The sequence below is a fragment of the Barbus barbus genome (genome assembly GCF_936440315.1).
Source record: "Barbus barbus genome assembly, chromosome: 45".
NCBI classification, from domain to species: Eukaryota; Metazoa; Chordata; class Actinopteri; order Cypriniformes; family Cyprinidae; genus Barbus; species Barbus barbus.
Window position 1 is genome coordinate 7,009,925 of NC_136723.1, and position 15,032 is coordinate 7,024,956.

The 15,032-nt window shown below is 36.7% G+C and overlaps 1 protein-coding gene across 3 annotated transcripts; it reads right to left on the reverse strand.

Moving 5' to 3' along the window:
• Nucleotides 1–618: 618 nt before the first annotated feature.
• LOC306864372 (LIM/homeobox protein Lhx6-like) lies at nucleotides 619–14,219 on the reverse strand. Of its 3 annotated transcripts, XM_079408365.1 has the most exons (9): nucleotides 13,840–14,219; nucleotides 13,143–13,214; nucleotides 12,576–12,758; nucleotides 10,852–10,973; nucleotides 4,126–4,346; nucleotides 3,943–4,043; nucleotides 2,872–2,967; nucleotides 2,601–2,775; nucleotides 619–2,184 (listed from the first exon to the last, which is right to left on the reverse strand). In XM_079408365.1, exons 1-9 carry the CDS (start codon nucleotides 13,915–13,917, stop codon nucleotides 2,105–2,107), a joined length of 1,128 nt encoding a protein of 375 aa, XP_079264491.1. In that variant the 5' UTR covers nucleotides 13,918–14,219; the 3' UTR covers nucleotides 619–2,104. The 3 variants fall into 3 exon arrangements, with proteins under 3 accessions (XP_079264491.1, XP_079264493.1, XP_079264492.1); XM_079408367.1 differs by lacking the exon at nucleotides 13,143–13,214 and having other exon boundaries at nucleotides 4,126–4,343; nucleotides 13,840–14,177; XM_079408366.1 differs by lacking the exon at nucleotides 13,143–13,214 and having other exon boundaries at nucleotides 625–2,184; nucleotides 13,840–14,184.
• Between the last annotated feature and the right edge of the window lie 813 nt (nucleotides 14,220–15,032).

The window sequence follows — 15,032 nt, forward strand, 5'->3', positions numbered from 1 at the left end:
ACTCGTGCCCACAGACCCAACACTGGCCCATGCATTTATACCAGAGACAGAAATTAACCAGGGCTCAGGGCAAAAATACCACTGAAAGTGACAAAGAAAAACCCCTCTAGATATTATTTTCAAATGATCTGTTATCTGTAATATTTGAAATATGCAATAATATCCTATCTTGTCATCATAACCTGTAGCAGTCAAACACACAAACTGCATTTTATGTCATAAAAGATTGTTGAGTGTTCCTTTCCAAAAATACTATACTGGGAATATATATATATATATATATATATATATATATATATATATATATATATATATATATATATATATATATATATACACATCAGATATTCTGATTCTAATTGTGAATTTAATATTAATTTAATTTTAATGTATTTAATTGAATGAAGTATTTGACATGTATTTAACATGCAATAGTAATATATATATATATATATATATATATATTAGTATTCAATAAATAGATAAATTCTTTATGGACTTTTTAAGCTCTGATAAAAATTAGAAACTCATTTTTAAAGTCTTTTTTAACAAATGCATTTATAAAAAAAAAAAATGCATAGCCAAAGAAATAGTTAATAAATGATGCACAGCCAAATAAATACTTAATTATTTTATTTTTTACAAAACAGACATGTGAAAGTGGGGAAAAGTGCTTACAGGCTACCTGCCATAATAAATACAAGAATGTAGAGGCCTTGTCCCCCATTCAGAACACAAGAATGCATTTGTCAAATTTAAGTTACAATTTCAGACTTTTCCCCCGGTTTCAGACCTGTACACAGCTCCTATCTGTTAGTATACAACGTGTCTGCAACAAGTATACAACACTCCCGCTCCCTCGTCACAGCTGAGGCATATACGGCACACATGTATGAAGAAAACAATGAAACACAGACACATTCGTCTCCCACATAAAGTCAGGACACTGCTTAAATAAAAATACATTACATGTACATTTTCTTTACATGTAGCTATCTTTACATTTTACTCAAGTGCTCTTTTTAGTCTCAGTTTTCCTCTTCCTTTCCATCTTACGCACATAGTATTGTTGTTTGTCATCCCTTCTTGTTCCTAAATATTTCTTAAAATTTTTTTGTAGAAAATGTTCAGAGCACTGATTTTGATTTGAAATAAACTCGCACTAAGATCAACGTCAATTGTAGTCTTATGATTGCAGGTAAACTGCAGTGACAACAGTTATTGAAATTCATTTTGGAAAATAATAAAATTAGGGAAGATGTCAAAGATCTTTTTAAACTATAGAAATTATTATTTAACATTTTACCTGAATTTAAAAGGAAACAATTTCACTTGTCTAAAACTATCTGCTTTCAAAAATGTTGACAGAAACAATTTGCAGTTATTTTTACAATTAAATGATGGACTTTAAGTCTTTATGTACGATTATTTTTAAAGTGAAATCTGTGGACAAATCAAGACTGCTGGCTATTTTAGGCTTAAGAAAACACATATGCTTTGCATACGGGTGTTAGAACAAGAAAGCAAGGAATAGTGAACTGAACTGTGGCATAAATTCGTTTCACTGGCTTAGTACAGATTTCATTCGTGGTGTGTTTCGGCAAGGAAAAAGAGAGAGAAAATTTGTCTTACCACCTGGTTCTATGCCATTTATTTCCCATCCACATCTCTTGTGCTTTTGCCCTTTTCAATCTAAAATGTTTAACACTGATGCTGGTAACTTTACATTCCTTTTGTTTGCATTCAGAGTCTCCAAACGCTGAACAAGAGTCAGATGAGACTATAAGAAGAGAGGACGCACCAAGAGCGCTAGTCTTTTACAGGGTGTGCTCAAGTCTTTTGTCCAAAAATCCAGATCCTGGTCTTGGTGACAAAGTCCTAAATTCACAGGTCACGTATGCGGTTTTCCTTAACCGAGAGTGACTAGATGCAGGTGAGTAAAATCCTGTCCAATGAAACCAGAGAGGAAACAGTCTCTCTCTTTGCGAGTTCAGAGGTCAAGAGCAAGAGGAACCGTGACCCTCTCCTTCAGCCAGATCTGACCTCTGGGGTCGGCGCTGGGGGATGGAGGTCAGGGTGAAGGGGTCAGTGTGAGACGGGGGCATTAGCGGCTGAGAGGGAGCTGCGGCAACGTCATGGCCTGATGAGGGAGGCTCTGTGTGGTGAGCACCGAGAACGGATGACCTGCGAAACCAAAACAAAATAAACACAACATAATATTAATCTCTAGCTATATTAATTCATCGCTACATATTTTTAGTCCAGAGAAAACGAGTAAAAGTGCCACCAGTTTGGTTTGAAAAAAATTTGTTTATCAGTACTGGTGACTACAACCGTTCTTTTAAAATGTAAAAATATTTCACAATATTACTGTTTTACTGTTTTTTTTTTTTTATATAATCAAATAAATGCAGCCTTGGTGGGAAGAAGAGACTTTTTCAAAACCATTAAAAAAACTTTTGAACAGTAATATATATTAAAGTAAATATTTTATATATTATTATTATTACGTTAATATATTATTAGCAATAACAATTGGAATGAAAAGTGGCACTGAATCCCTTTGGCTGTAATGACAGCAGCTCTGAGGAAACACTCACTTTCGATGTACCCGTGCAGGGCCACCATGCGTGCTCTCTCAGGACTGCCGAAAGGGGAGTAATGCAGCTCGTCGGGCAGCGAGGGGGGCATGCGGGCCTGCGGGTGAGCATGAGGTGGGCCGCTGTGCTGTGGAGTGTGCTTTTTATGCCTCGCTCTGCAGTTTTGAAACCAAACCTATCAAAATACAACCAACTGTCAAGACGAGCTGTCTCTTTTACTGCATTTGAATGGAACGGAGGCATTAAGGAAACTTTAAGAGATTTTTGTCACCTGTATGACTCGTCTACTCAGTCCTGTCATGTCTGCCAATTTCTGCAGGGTCTGAGCGTCAGGGTTGTTGTCCTGTGCAAACTGCGCCTGCATTACCTGTGCATGCAACAGGTCTCACGTTAACATTAGCTCATTTACTGGGGGGAAGTGCATATTTGTAAAGAATTCATACATTAAAAATAATCAAATATATTAGATATAATACTAAAAACTTAATTACTAATTATAAATTAATTTTTAAATGGAACAGTTTATTGAAACTTTAGACAAAGAGTTGGCATTGATGTTATTGAGTATCATATTTGATACATCAGGCTTTTATGGCTCATAAAGTATCATGTATTGAGAATACGGTGCTCATACTTAAGGAGAAAAAAACTCAATTTTATTCAGAGGCCCAAACTGGACAAAAATATGCAATTTTGTGCAGTGTTGTTATGTATATGGACAAAAAGTGAGATGAAATTCTCATATCTTGTAATGTAAATCAATGATCTTTATAACAGTATATCAGGCTACTTGCATAAACTGCATCTGGATATCGGGTTTCTCTCTGTATCGGCCAAATAATGTCTTTGTAAGATTATATTTCTATGCTTAGTTTGATGATCAAAGCTCTGTTTCAAAACTTATGATGTAATGTAATACAATGATTGAGAGATGAACAAATAAACGTTCCTTAAAAGCCTGATGGATCATAATTGATACTCATATTTTAACATGATTTTTCTAAAACATTATATATGGATAACCAAGTAAACCTAAGTTGCTTCACTCCAGTAAGAGTTGATCTTGAAATACCAACAATATAAATTATTCTTATGTTTACTTTATAAAATCAGTAAAGATTTCAAAGAAAAAAGACATTTTTACAATTATACTAAAAGGCCTTTACTTAATAAAAAAAGTATAAATGATCAATCAGACGACAGAAAGCATGTAGTAGATGGTAAGCAACAAGTTTTTATCATGCGGATCATTTAGAGACCTTGGAAATTTGTGTTTTGAATATGATAGTGCCACGTAAAAAGGTGACATGCAGGAAGACCTCATTGTGTTTGATCATCTTACCTGCAGCTGTTCTGCAGTGAAGGACGTTCGTGCCCTTTTGGCTGGTTTTGGTTGACTGTCCTGTTCTGACGGCACCGCCCCCTCCAGAGTGAGTCCGCTTCCTGCGTAAAAACCCAGGGAAAGTGGTTAAAAACTTTTCAGATCAACGAGACTTAAAGCGAAACGCATCTGAAACACACGTACCGCTCTCAGCGGCCCGTTTCAGGTTCTCCACCATTGTGTCGTAATGGATCCGACAAAGTACTTTCTCCTCCACCAGCCCGAACTCCTCGCCTGTGGACAGCTGCCGTTTGCAGGAGAAGCAGGCGAAGCAGGCCAGGTGGTAGGCATTGCCTCTGGCTCGCCGTACCCAGTCGCTGGCGTAGATCTGCCGGCCACAGCGGGCGCACTTTGTACCAAACCTACTGTGAGACAGAGAAGGGCTTGGGCATCAATACTTATCCCATAAACAATAAAACATGTTACACATGTGCTTAGTTTTAAAACCCATAAGCTAGTGTAATGATAAAAGCATTTGTGCATTTTGCTTCTTGTTCTGAATTCAGTTTAACGGCGAAGCAGGTATTTTATTTCTCCACAGAACGCTCTCGCTGGCAGAAGACAGAATACAGATAGGCTGAACCGTGTCCAAAAGATAACCGCTAAACGTGTCAGACACGGCTGTAAAACTCTCAGCACAAACAAACCACTAGTAATTCTCTGAGCTGCAGGTCGACAGGAAATGTCTGCTGATAAACTCTGCTGATAGGATCCATAAACTCGTGTTTTTATCCAACAAAGTGCGTAATGCATGTAAGATGCAAGTCTATTTTTAAACCACCTCCACTTTTTCTTTTGTGAAAAGGACTTCAGATATGATTTATACGCATATGTAAATTAATAAAGGCAGGGAGTTGATATTACCTTCTTTAATATATATGACATATAATATTAAACTATATATTTTTGTTATGTATTATATAATATAATATTATATAAACTATATTTTAAGTAATTGAAAAATACATATTGAAATAATTAGTTTATAGTACTGTTTATATATATTTGTTTAATATATATGGTAATATTATTAAACAATATATTAAGTGAGAACTGTATATAATTCGTTTATAACAATATATATATAAGTATTTTTTAAAAATGGAGAGAATTTGCAATAAATTAATCAGAAATCATCTTTTTGTTTGATCATTTATTTTATTTATTCTACAATTTATTCACTGACTTTGCTACAAAATGTGCCATTCACCATTAGTCATGTTGTTATTCAAATATTTGCGAATGCGATTGGTTCTCTTTTTTGCATTTATTTGCATACTACGTTGTGATTCTGTTTTTCATCCGTTTAATTATATCTAATTATATAATACACTGCAAAGTTGATGCAGAAATGGAGTTAAGATGCTGCATGTTATTGATGTTACTGCTGACATTAATCATCACATTCCCAGCCGAGTGTGATTTGTAAACCACATACGTATTCCATATTTACTTCAGCCCTGCATTTTCAGCAGCGGCATGGCCGTGTAGTTGCTTATAGCACTTCTTCTGTTATCCTGCGATCAACAGGACTCTGTAAACAACCCTGCGGCGATACAAACCAACAGCGAGTAATGCTAAAACGAAGTGTTATTTTGACTGGACGGGGCTGACCATGCCGGTTTTTTTCTTGACCCAGACATCACATTTGGATGACCAAAGCGGGTTCCAGTGTTGAGAGGACTAGAAGAGACTAATGCTCTACAGATGGCCAGGCACGGCCCTTTTTTGGCCTGAATCTGAGACCCCCTCCACCACTACACCTCTGTCATTGGGAGCCCTTGTGTAAACAAAGTGTCACACACAACCTCCTCCGACTGCAAAGAAACACGGGATATCGAGATAGCCATGTTTCCCCTGTATACGCTACAGAAGAATGATGACACCGGCCCCGAAAGTCCCACAGTGGGGCCCTCGAGGCATTCATCCACTGGAAATGACATCATAGCCCACACGGGGCTCAAAAAACCAGGAAACTTGGACCGGTACTTGTGTGTATGTATAATAATTTGTCTCTGCCAATCGTCACTTGAGCAGGATGAGCCAAGAAGCGAAAACAAACCTGAATCAAAAACCTTCAAAAATATTTACAGTCCACTTAGTTGCAAAGTATCGACACATAAAACACGCCTCACGTATTAATGCCTGCAAAAAGCATTCAAAGGGCTTTCTGTGTACACTGCGCACCATATTCTGACAGCATCATTCCAGACAAAGAATACAACGTTTGAGTAATGATGCATTTCAGACGTGTGTTTAGAGGAGAAACATTGTGGAACGGAGCCGTAATCTGTCATGGCAGTTCATTTACCGCAAAACCTTTCAGAAAAGCCATAAAGATCTTAAGGGGGTTTTGTTTTTGTTCAGATCTGCCGCACGTCTGATTGTGCGTTGTTGTGCTTATTCTGGATTTATTTCTGTCGTACAGATCATAACTCGCTGGGGAAAATTCCTGCAGCCGCAAAGCGTTTCCCTCAGCGCTGGAGAAATTCACCTTTGGCTGTAAAAGAGAAGTTTGTGGAAGTACAAATTCGGTAGATTAAATTTGATATACTCTTGGAGTATTGTAATCTGGGGCAAATCTCCCTCTCAGAGACTGCTGAGACATTAGCGGTGTTTGCTAGGGCGAGCATCGCTTTTACTATTACTCATGGTGGTTTTTCAAAACCCTGAATCGTGAGTATTTAAGTTTGGTATGTAACTCGTCCCATTCCATTGCTTGTGCAACAGGCATAAATAATACCGCAAATCTTTCTTGAGGTGTGCTTTTCCATTTTTTAGCACTTGAATCGACGGAACCTGGTGGACGATAAATTGTCCAAGAAACATGGTAGGCATATGCCAGCCATATCTAGAAAGCATAATAGAGATTTATATCTATAAAAAAAAGTGTCATCATTTACACTTCTTGTTGTTACAAACTTGAAGATATTTGAAAGAATGGGTCTGACTAAACAGTTGCTGGTAGCTGTTGACCTCCACAGTATTTTTTCATACTACAAAAGTCAAGTATGGCTACCAGCGACTATCTGGTTATCAACATTTTTAAAATATCCTCTTTTGTGTTCAATATTAAAATAAATTCATGCAGGTCCCATTATTGCAGTTGATAAGTAGTGCCTACTTCCATACTATATAGTATGCGAAAAACATTACATGAAAATAGTAGTATGTCCATATTTATGCATTTATTTGCATACTACATACTACTACAAACCTATATGAATTTCTTTTTTCTGTTGAACACAAAAGAAGGGATTTTGAAGAATGTGTCTAAGCAAACAGTTGCTGGTACCTATTGACTTCCACAGTATTTTTTTCATACTATGAAAGTCAGTGGCTACCATCAACAGTTTGGCTATCAAGATTTTGTGTTCAACAGAAGAAAGAAATTCATACAGGTCCCTTTAACCCATTCGAAAACTCCTACTTCAATACTATATAGGATGTAACAGTAGTAGTGCGTCCAAATTTATAACATTCAAAAAAATAGGCGGAAAAGTAACTGGATGACATGGTACTTCCACCAAATTTCTGGATTGCGCATTTGATGACTCTTTTCTATCCCATGAGGCCACAGGACAGGATTTGTGGATGGCAGTGAAGCGACGCGACTGATGTCGTAGTTCACATGACAGTAACACCACGTCAGATATAGTATGTCCAAATTTTATTCATGCTACACATTTATTCTATATAAAACATATTTTTATGGTCACAAAGTATCAAACCAAATGTAGTACCTACTAGATAGTATGCGATTTTGGACAATCTAACAACACCTTAGCACCCATCCACAGAAAAATATCATTCTCTTTATTTTTGATTCTCAAACGTATCCATATGTTGGAACAATTTTTTCCTCTGTTAACCAGAAAAAAAACACATTTCGTTTTGTCATCATAATTTCAGTCACGCATATAATTTCCCGCATTCTCCAGCAAGTTATGAGTTACACAAGCTCTGTTTACTTCTGTTTGTATTTAAACACAAGGAGTCCTGTACGCGCATATGGCTATTACAGTACGTCATCTCCTCCAAATCTAGCGATCTCAGTTCTGCACAAACCCACTCGGGTTACCGCCTTACTCCATCACCCTGTCCTTATCCTTTGGTTCCTCTGATTAACAGCCTCCTCTGACTTCCTGTGTGGCCTGATGCTCATGCCTTTGTGGCTGTTTCTTTTTAGTGTAGGTACAGTCTCCGCTCTGACCCTTACCGCCAGATCTGCCCCCCCCCTCACACACACAGCAAACCCACTTTGATTTCCTGTAATTACACTCTATTAGAGCAGCTGTCAATCTGGCCCAGATTAGAGACCAACACAAATTAAACATATCTCCTTATGTTTTGTTTTCCTTTTTTGCAAGAAATCAATGGAGATCCTTTTCCTTTCAGGCATACGGTGGCTGTCCTCTATTGGTGTTGTGCAGCACCAGCAAAACAACCCAACTGCTAGAGACGAACATGGCATTGTGCCACAGGTCCACCAATCGCAAGTCTACTTATGTCAATGGGCAAAGAAAACTAATTATTGACATCTAAACTTAAAACCAGTTCACGGATAAATTTATGTCCAGTTATATAAATAAACACTCTTAAAAATGAAAGTTGCAAAATGGGTTTTTGCAGCAATGCCATAAAAGAACCATTTTTGGTTCCTCAAAGAACCTATCAGCGAACAGTTCTTAAAAGAACCAATTTTCTCAGTGTGAAGATCATTTTAAAAATCTAAAGAACCTTTTTCCACGATAAAGATTCCATGAATGTTAAAGGTTCTTTATAGAACCATTGATGCCAATAAAGAACTTAAGAGTGTGGAGATAAATAGAATTAGTTTCAAGCAGTTATGTCAAATGCTGCGTTCTGCTAACTGCTAGCAGTTATTATCTCAATATGTATATGAAATATATATAAATGGGTACCAACACTCAGACTAATAAAAAGGTGAAATCCGCTTATACTAAAGGAACTCTTCTATTTGCAGAACACAAGAGAGATGTTTCAGTGCCACTGGAGAAAAACACATGTTCAGTGTACTTCAGATCACAAGCATGGAGCTATTACTGTCTCTTTTTCAAGGCAAACGTGAGTCAATCAGTATTTCGCTTCCGGGGATGTTCCTGTGATTCCATGTCAAAAAACGTTAACCGTATATCTGATTACGTATCCTGATTTACTCAGATAATTAGGGAAAAAAACTTCAATCTGAGGCTGTATTTTATTATGCCAAAACCAACACAAACCCCCATGGCTGCTGTTTTGACATACAGAACTGCAGAGGAACAACAATACATTAACATTTTATATTAATAAAATAAAATGCTGCTTTAAATTTTTTTTTTTTTTTTTTTACTTATTTTATTTATAAAATACAGTTTTAAATATATAGCTATTTTAAACATCTGAAAAATTGGGTACTGGAATTAGCACTTATTTTATTAATCTGAATTTAACTAATTTATTAATTTTCTACAAGCTACAAATCACACAAAACAAGGTAGCAACCTTAAAAATCACACTTTAAGTTTCAAGTTCAGTTAGATGAAATGTGAATATTTTAGCATATTTAATGCCAATAAAATAATACACATTAAACCACTTGGAAGAATTTGTAAAACCATTGTCCTTTTCATTTAACTGCCGTCAATAAGCATTTCGTCATTTCGGATTTCTATTGTACTAAACTCGCCATGTTCAGAATATGGTTTTGTCCAAAATAAAATATTTAAATTATTAAAATGTGTAGTTTTTTGCTTTCCTTTCAGAGTTTCTTCTTGTAATCACTCATGGATAAACAGCCTGAGAGATCCTGACGCCCTAGACTCAACAAAACCAGTGAAGATCAAGGCATTGATGCACCATCTCGTGGAGCATCTCTTCAGATTATTGGCCTTAACGTAGAAAACAAACCCTCTCCTGCAACACAGCATTGACTTTAAAGGGGCCAGTCATTCACATTGACAGGCAATAAGCAGGGAAGGCTGGCCAATATCACTGCCATTCACAGGCCTTGCTGAGTGCTCTGCAATCATGCCATATCGCAGCCCTTCTAGCCTCAATGCAATTTCACAGCTTCCCTGTCGGATCTCCCTCACTCCATGCCTTCCCATCAGCATATTACTGGATCTTAACCAGAGATTGAATTATGTAACTTGTGTTTGATTTCTAACACTATTCAGTTGCATACAAGGAAATACTAGCAAATTTAACTCTACTAATAATCAACTATTTACACCTCTCATTACTACTATTGACATCATCTCCTTTTGTGGACAGTGAAATATTTTTTCATAATACAATGCACAAAAAAAAAAAAAATTTTTTTTAAAGTGCTTCATTTGGTAACATCTAAATTGGTTAAAAATATTTAAAATGACTGAATAGGAAACACCAATTAAAGTATTATAAAATATTTACTTACAATAAGCTGCAACTGTTATTTCGGGCTCAGATCAGTTGTTTGTGTGTTTAATTATTATAATATAAAAAGCAGTTCTAATGGAGCTTTAGAGAAGACAAGTAGGCTATAAGATTTTCTAACTGATGAATTAATTAGCTACAAATACGAAATGCTTCTAATAAATCCAATGTTACGAATATCACGTTTTCTGATGTCATTGATATTTTTAAAATTGTTGTAGGGGGTCTTTTTCAAAGATTTTATCAAACGGCGTATTGCATAATTATATGCATTTGCTGTGGTAAGAATTAGATCGCTACTTTTTAAAGAAATCGTATTTTTAGCATTAAACCCAAACACGCAACACTCACGCAGCGCATTTTCAACCAAAAGTTAACAACTAAGCAGTATTTCGTTAAAATGCACTCCTGATATTTCTGAGGACAGAAAGTGAAAACTTACCCTACCTGAAATAATCCATTTTACAGAAGATTTCTTTATTTTTGATGTAGCAGCTGCTGTGTTGACGTAGTGACGTCCTGCAAACGGAACACTCCAGACACCTCACGTGCCAGATCAGATTATTAACCTGTAACAAACATTAAATATTAAAATATAATAATAATGGGAAATAATCAAATTAGCATATTCTTTAAAAAAGGCATTTCATAAAATTGGTCGTGCATAGTTTTGTAAAATGAAATGTCAATGCATTAAAATTAATAAGTCGAACCGCACACACGTGTTTCTGTATGAACAGTCTCAAAATGACTGCCATATATAATCACTTAAATATGACAGGCTACTACTGTTTATAATTAAAGGTGTGATTTAAAATTAGACTTTAGTAAATATTTAAATATTGTACAAAGATGTTTAAATATAAATGTAGATGCATGCACATTACGTAGCCTATTTTAAGCAACAACAACAGCAAAAAAGTATAATTTAATACTGTTAATCAAACTTGCAACATATTCCGTCCAGAAATGTAGAATTATTGATATTTCAAATTTGATTACTGAGATTTGGAATTTAAAATTATGATTATAACCATGTTCTCTGTGGAACATTTCCGACACACGTACACGCATTTTAGAAATATTTATTCAAACATTCTGTCGAAAATTAAAAATAATATGTGTAATTATATTCCCAGACTCTCAGATCCCAAGAGCTGAGGAAAAGGGAAATGCGCAAAAGGGGGTTTAAGTTCGTTCATCCTGACTGAATTGTAATAAACTCACGCACTGTTTTATTAGTTTCAGCAAAAGAGGAAAACACGACAGTCTGAGAGCTCGCGCTCTAATGATCCTCACGCGCAACACACGCACTTCCTGAAAAACAAGCAAGCCGAGAGCACTGCACTAAAAACGGCTAGTCATTTTTAGAAAGCAAAATACAGACATTTTCGTTGAAAAATCAACATCTAGATTTAACAAATCGTAATAGTTTTTATGCTGAAATTTACTTTATTATATGATGCATGTGTAAAAATAACAGTCATTTCTAAATTAACCTCTTTTTCCGTTCACATTTTTATAATATGCTCCTCTGACCAAACCAAAACACATGCAGACATTACAGAAACCTGGACCCAATCTGTTATATCAAAGTTGGCATGCAGTTTTCAGAAATACTATTAGAAAGGTCAGTAACGTTTCTGTTTCTGATCAATTTGACCTCAGCAAAAAAAATAAAACAAAAAAGAGAAACATTGTAGAAAGAACAATAGAAACAAAACAAATGCGTTGTTTGACTTTTTTTTATAGGCCTATTTACTAATTTATAGGCTACATGAGAACTCAAAACATGCATATAACATTTATTGAAGCGGTTTAGAATCTGTTTTCATGCGATTAGGAAAATTACAAATGATAATTATTTAGTCGATCACTTTACGAAGCCTATATTTTTAGATTTATTATTATAAATCTTATTGGCCGCGGTGTAGCCTATCAGACCCCAAACATGAGAGTTAATACAATTAATCATTAATAATAAAAAATAGGCTATAATTATAAAAAGTTCTAAAAAAATAATTATAAAAGCAACAATCAGACAAAGCATACTAAATCGTTGTGTGCAAAAATGACACGAAATTCGGTCAAAAGCTCCACTCCAAACACTAATATTATATAACCGAGTCAGCTCACTCGTCACGCACAAACACACACTCGCGCCCTCGCACCTTGAGCAGATATCTGTCCAGGATCTCGAGGCCGCAGCTCGCGCACACGTTCTTCCCGGTGGACGGCACGGAGGAGGCGCTGGAGGTGGGCGAGCAGATGGACGGCGTCGAGGGCGGACTGGGCGAAGAGCGAGGGTCCTCTTTCTCCATATTAGACCTGTGAGATTCTCCGTCAGACTGTGACTGCGACAGGAAAAAACGCGAGAAATATCACACTCTGGAAAGTATGAGGCTGACAGGAATTTTCTGTTTTAAAAAATCAAAACTGAACACTTAAACAGCAAGCAGTGATCGAACATTTCGAATTTAATTCATGTTGAAGAAAGTCTTCAAGTAGGAAAGCCTGAAATGGTCGCGTCAACTTAAATAGAAATAAAGATGTTTTCTAACATTTGGAAATTCCGTCACATTACGCTAATAATACAAAAGCGGTTTATAATCCACAAAATTACATTACATCAGTAAACAGAGTTATGTTATGCCTGAAGGCCTTTTCTTCAAAAGCAAAACTCTCTGAGCTAGCAGAGACGCGATGAAGGCGCATTATCGCTCGTCGCGCGCACTCACCATCGCGCGGCCGTGTTGTCCGTCCACGCAGCGCGATGCTCCCGGTGTGCTGTGCGAGTCTGGAGAGATCACCTACAACACAGTCAAGCCACAGTGCTCCATGTCAGGCATGGTCCCTGCTCTATATATGCGTCCAAAAACAATAAAAACGCTTTTAACTGTGCATTGAGAGTCTCGCAACAAAAAGACCGTTTTAATGAAGCGATTTCAATGTGAATTGATTTTTTCCCCCACACTTAACCCGTGCCTCTTCCCATAATCGTATTTCCACGCAATCCAGGGAGCTGAAAAAAATAAACTACCTGCAATTACAAATAGCTTGAAATGCTCGCGATAAGAGGACCCCAGAGTGTCAATTTCAACTGCCAATCAGAGAAAGCAACGGGCCACCCAAAGAATTGCAAATTTGATTTTTAATGGCAGTAATTAAAATCTAATTTATCCTCTGCAGACTTGGCATGTGAAGAGTATGGACCGCAAATCACACTATTCAGAACAGATCCTGATTCTCATGACATCACTTTAAGGTGAAGATGTTACAGGCTGCAGGAGATGATAGAGAGGACTTTCACGTCGAGCAACATGTTAGCTGCTTCTCCAGTGAAACGAGGTTTTTCTTTCTATGCAATTAAATGGATAATAATAAGCACGGCTGCATTATCGTCCACGCTTGAACAGAATACGATAAAAGTCTTACCTGTTTTGAGGGAATTCCTTCGGATAGAAACGGATTTCCCTCTGATAGAGGGGCCAAAGCCTCATTTTTCCAATACATTTGACGGCTTAACCTTCTCTTTCGAGATCTTCAAATTGCTTCAAGCCTTTTCTGTTAAAGATTCGTTATCCCATGCGGTCAAAATCGGTCTAATATGAACCCAGCTCGCCGTTTCCTTCCGTACAGTCAATCAATAGCGATCGGTAAACTAAGAAAAACGTCTTAAGCAAGTCTTGACATTCGTGATATACAGGTCAGTAAAGCGGCAGCAGACGCGCAGAGCGCGAGCGGTTCGTCTTATTTAGAACCGTTTGCAGGATATTTCCTACTTTTTCCCTCTTTTGGGATGCAGTTGCTTGAGTACAGGAAGTGGAGAAAATTGAGGGGCTGGCAGGTTTTGCTCCTGCTCTCCTCATAGGCAGTCAGAGAACAGCCTACCTTCTGAAAGTTGACAGATCAGAGGGGAGGGAAGAGAAGTGGCCTGAGTATGTATCGACATTTTGCGATGCTGAAACCTTGCATGATGTTTGGGGATTAATTGTCTTACAAATTAGCGATTAAAAATGATTCGACATTCGATATTTAGCCTATCAGGGCTGTTAGTGGTATCAGTCTGAGATTTAATAGCAAAAATAAGTTTTAATATTTCAAAGATTTTAAAGATTATTTCATAGGACGTTTGATTCATAAATTATATGAAATAGGCTATGCTTAATCTGCCAGTTTATAGAGCATAAAAAGGCTATAAAACAAAATTAACTTTCATTAAAAAATGATCTTTTGAACAGCAGAATGTTCAAATATTTCGGTTCTATTCGTTAATAGTTGGATTGGTAATTGCAAGTTTTTGTAACAACAAAAAAAGACATTTCTTACCGAGGCCGTTTATACGCGTAATGCAATAAAATGTCCAAACGCACGATTAATTGTTTTTATTTGATAAGAAGTCCGCTTGGATATGTGTCGTGTTCTATTATATTGCAATAATATATCATGTAGCCTATTTAAATGCCAAACTGCAGCCTATAATTGAAAACCATCATGCTATTATTATGTGGGGAGAAGCTGCGGAAAAACACATTTCCATCAGATAATATGCAGGTAGAGGGAGCGTCGACCTTTTCTCTTATGCAACAGTTGCATTAAGAGGAAAAGATTGTCTGGATATATTCATG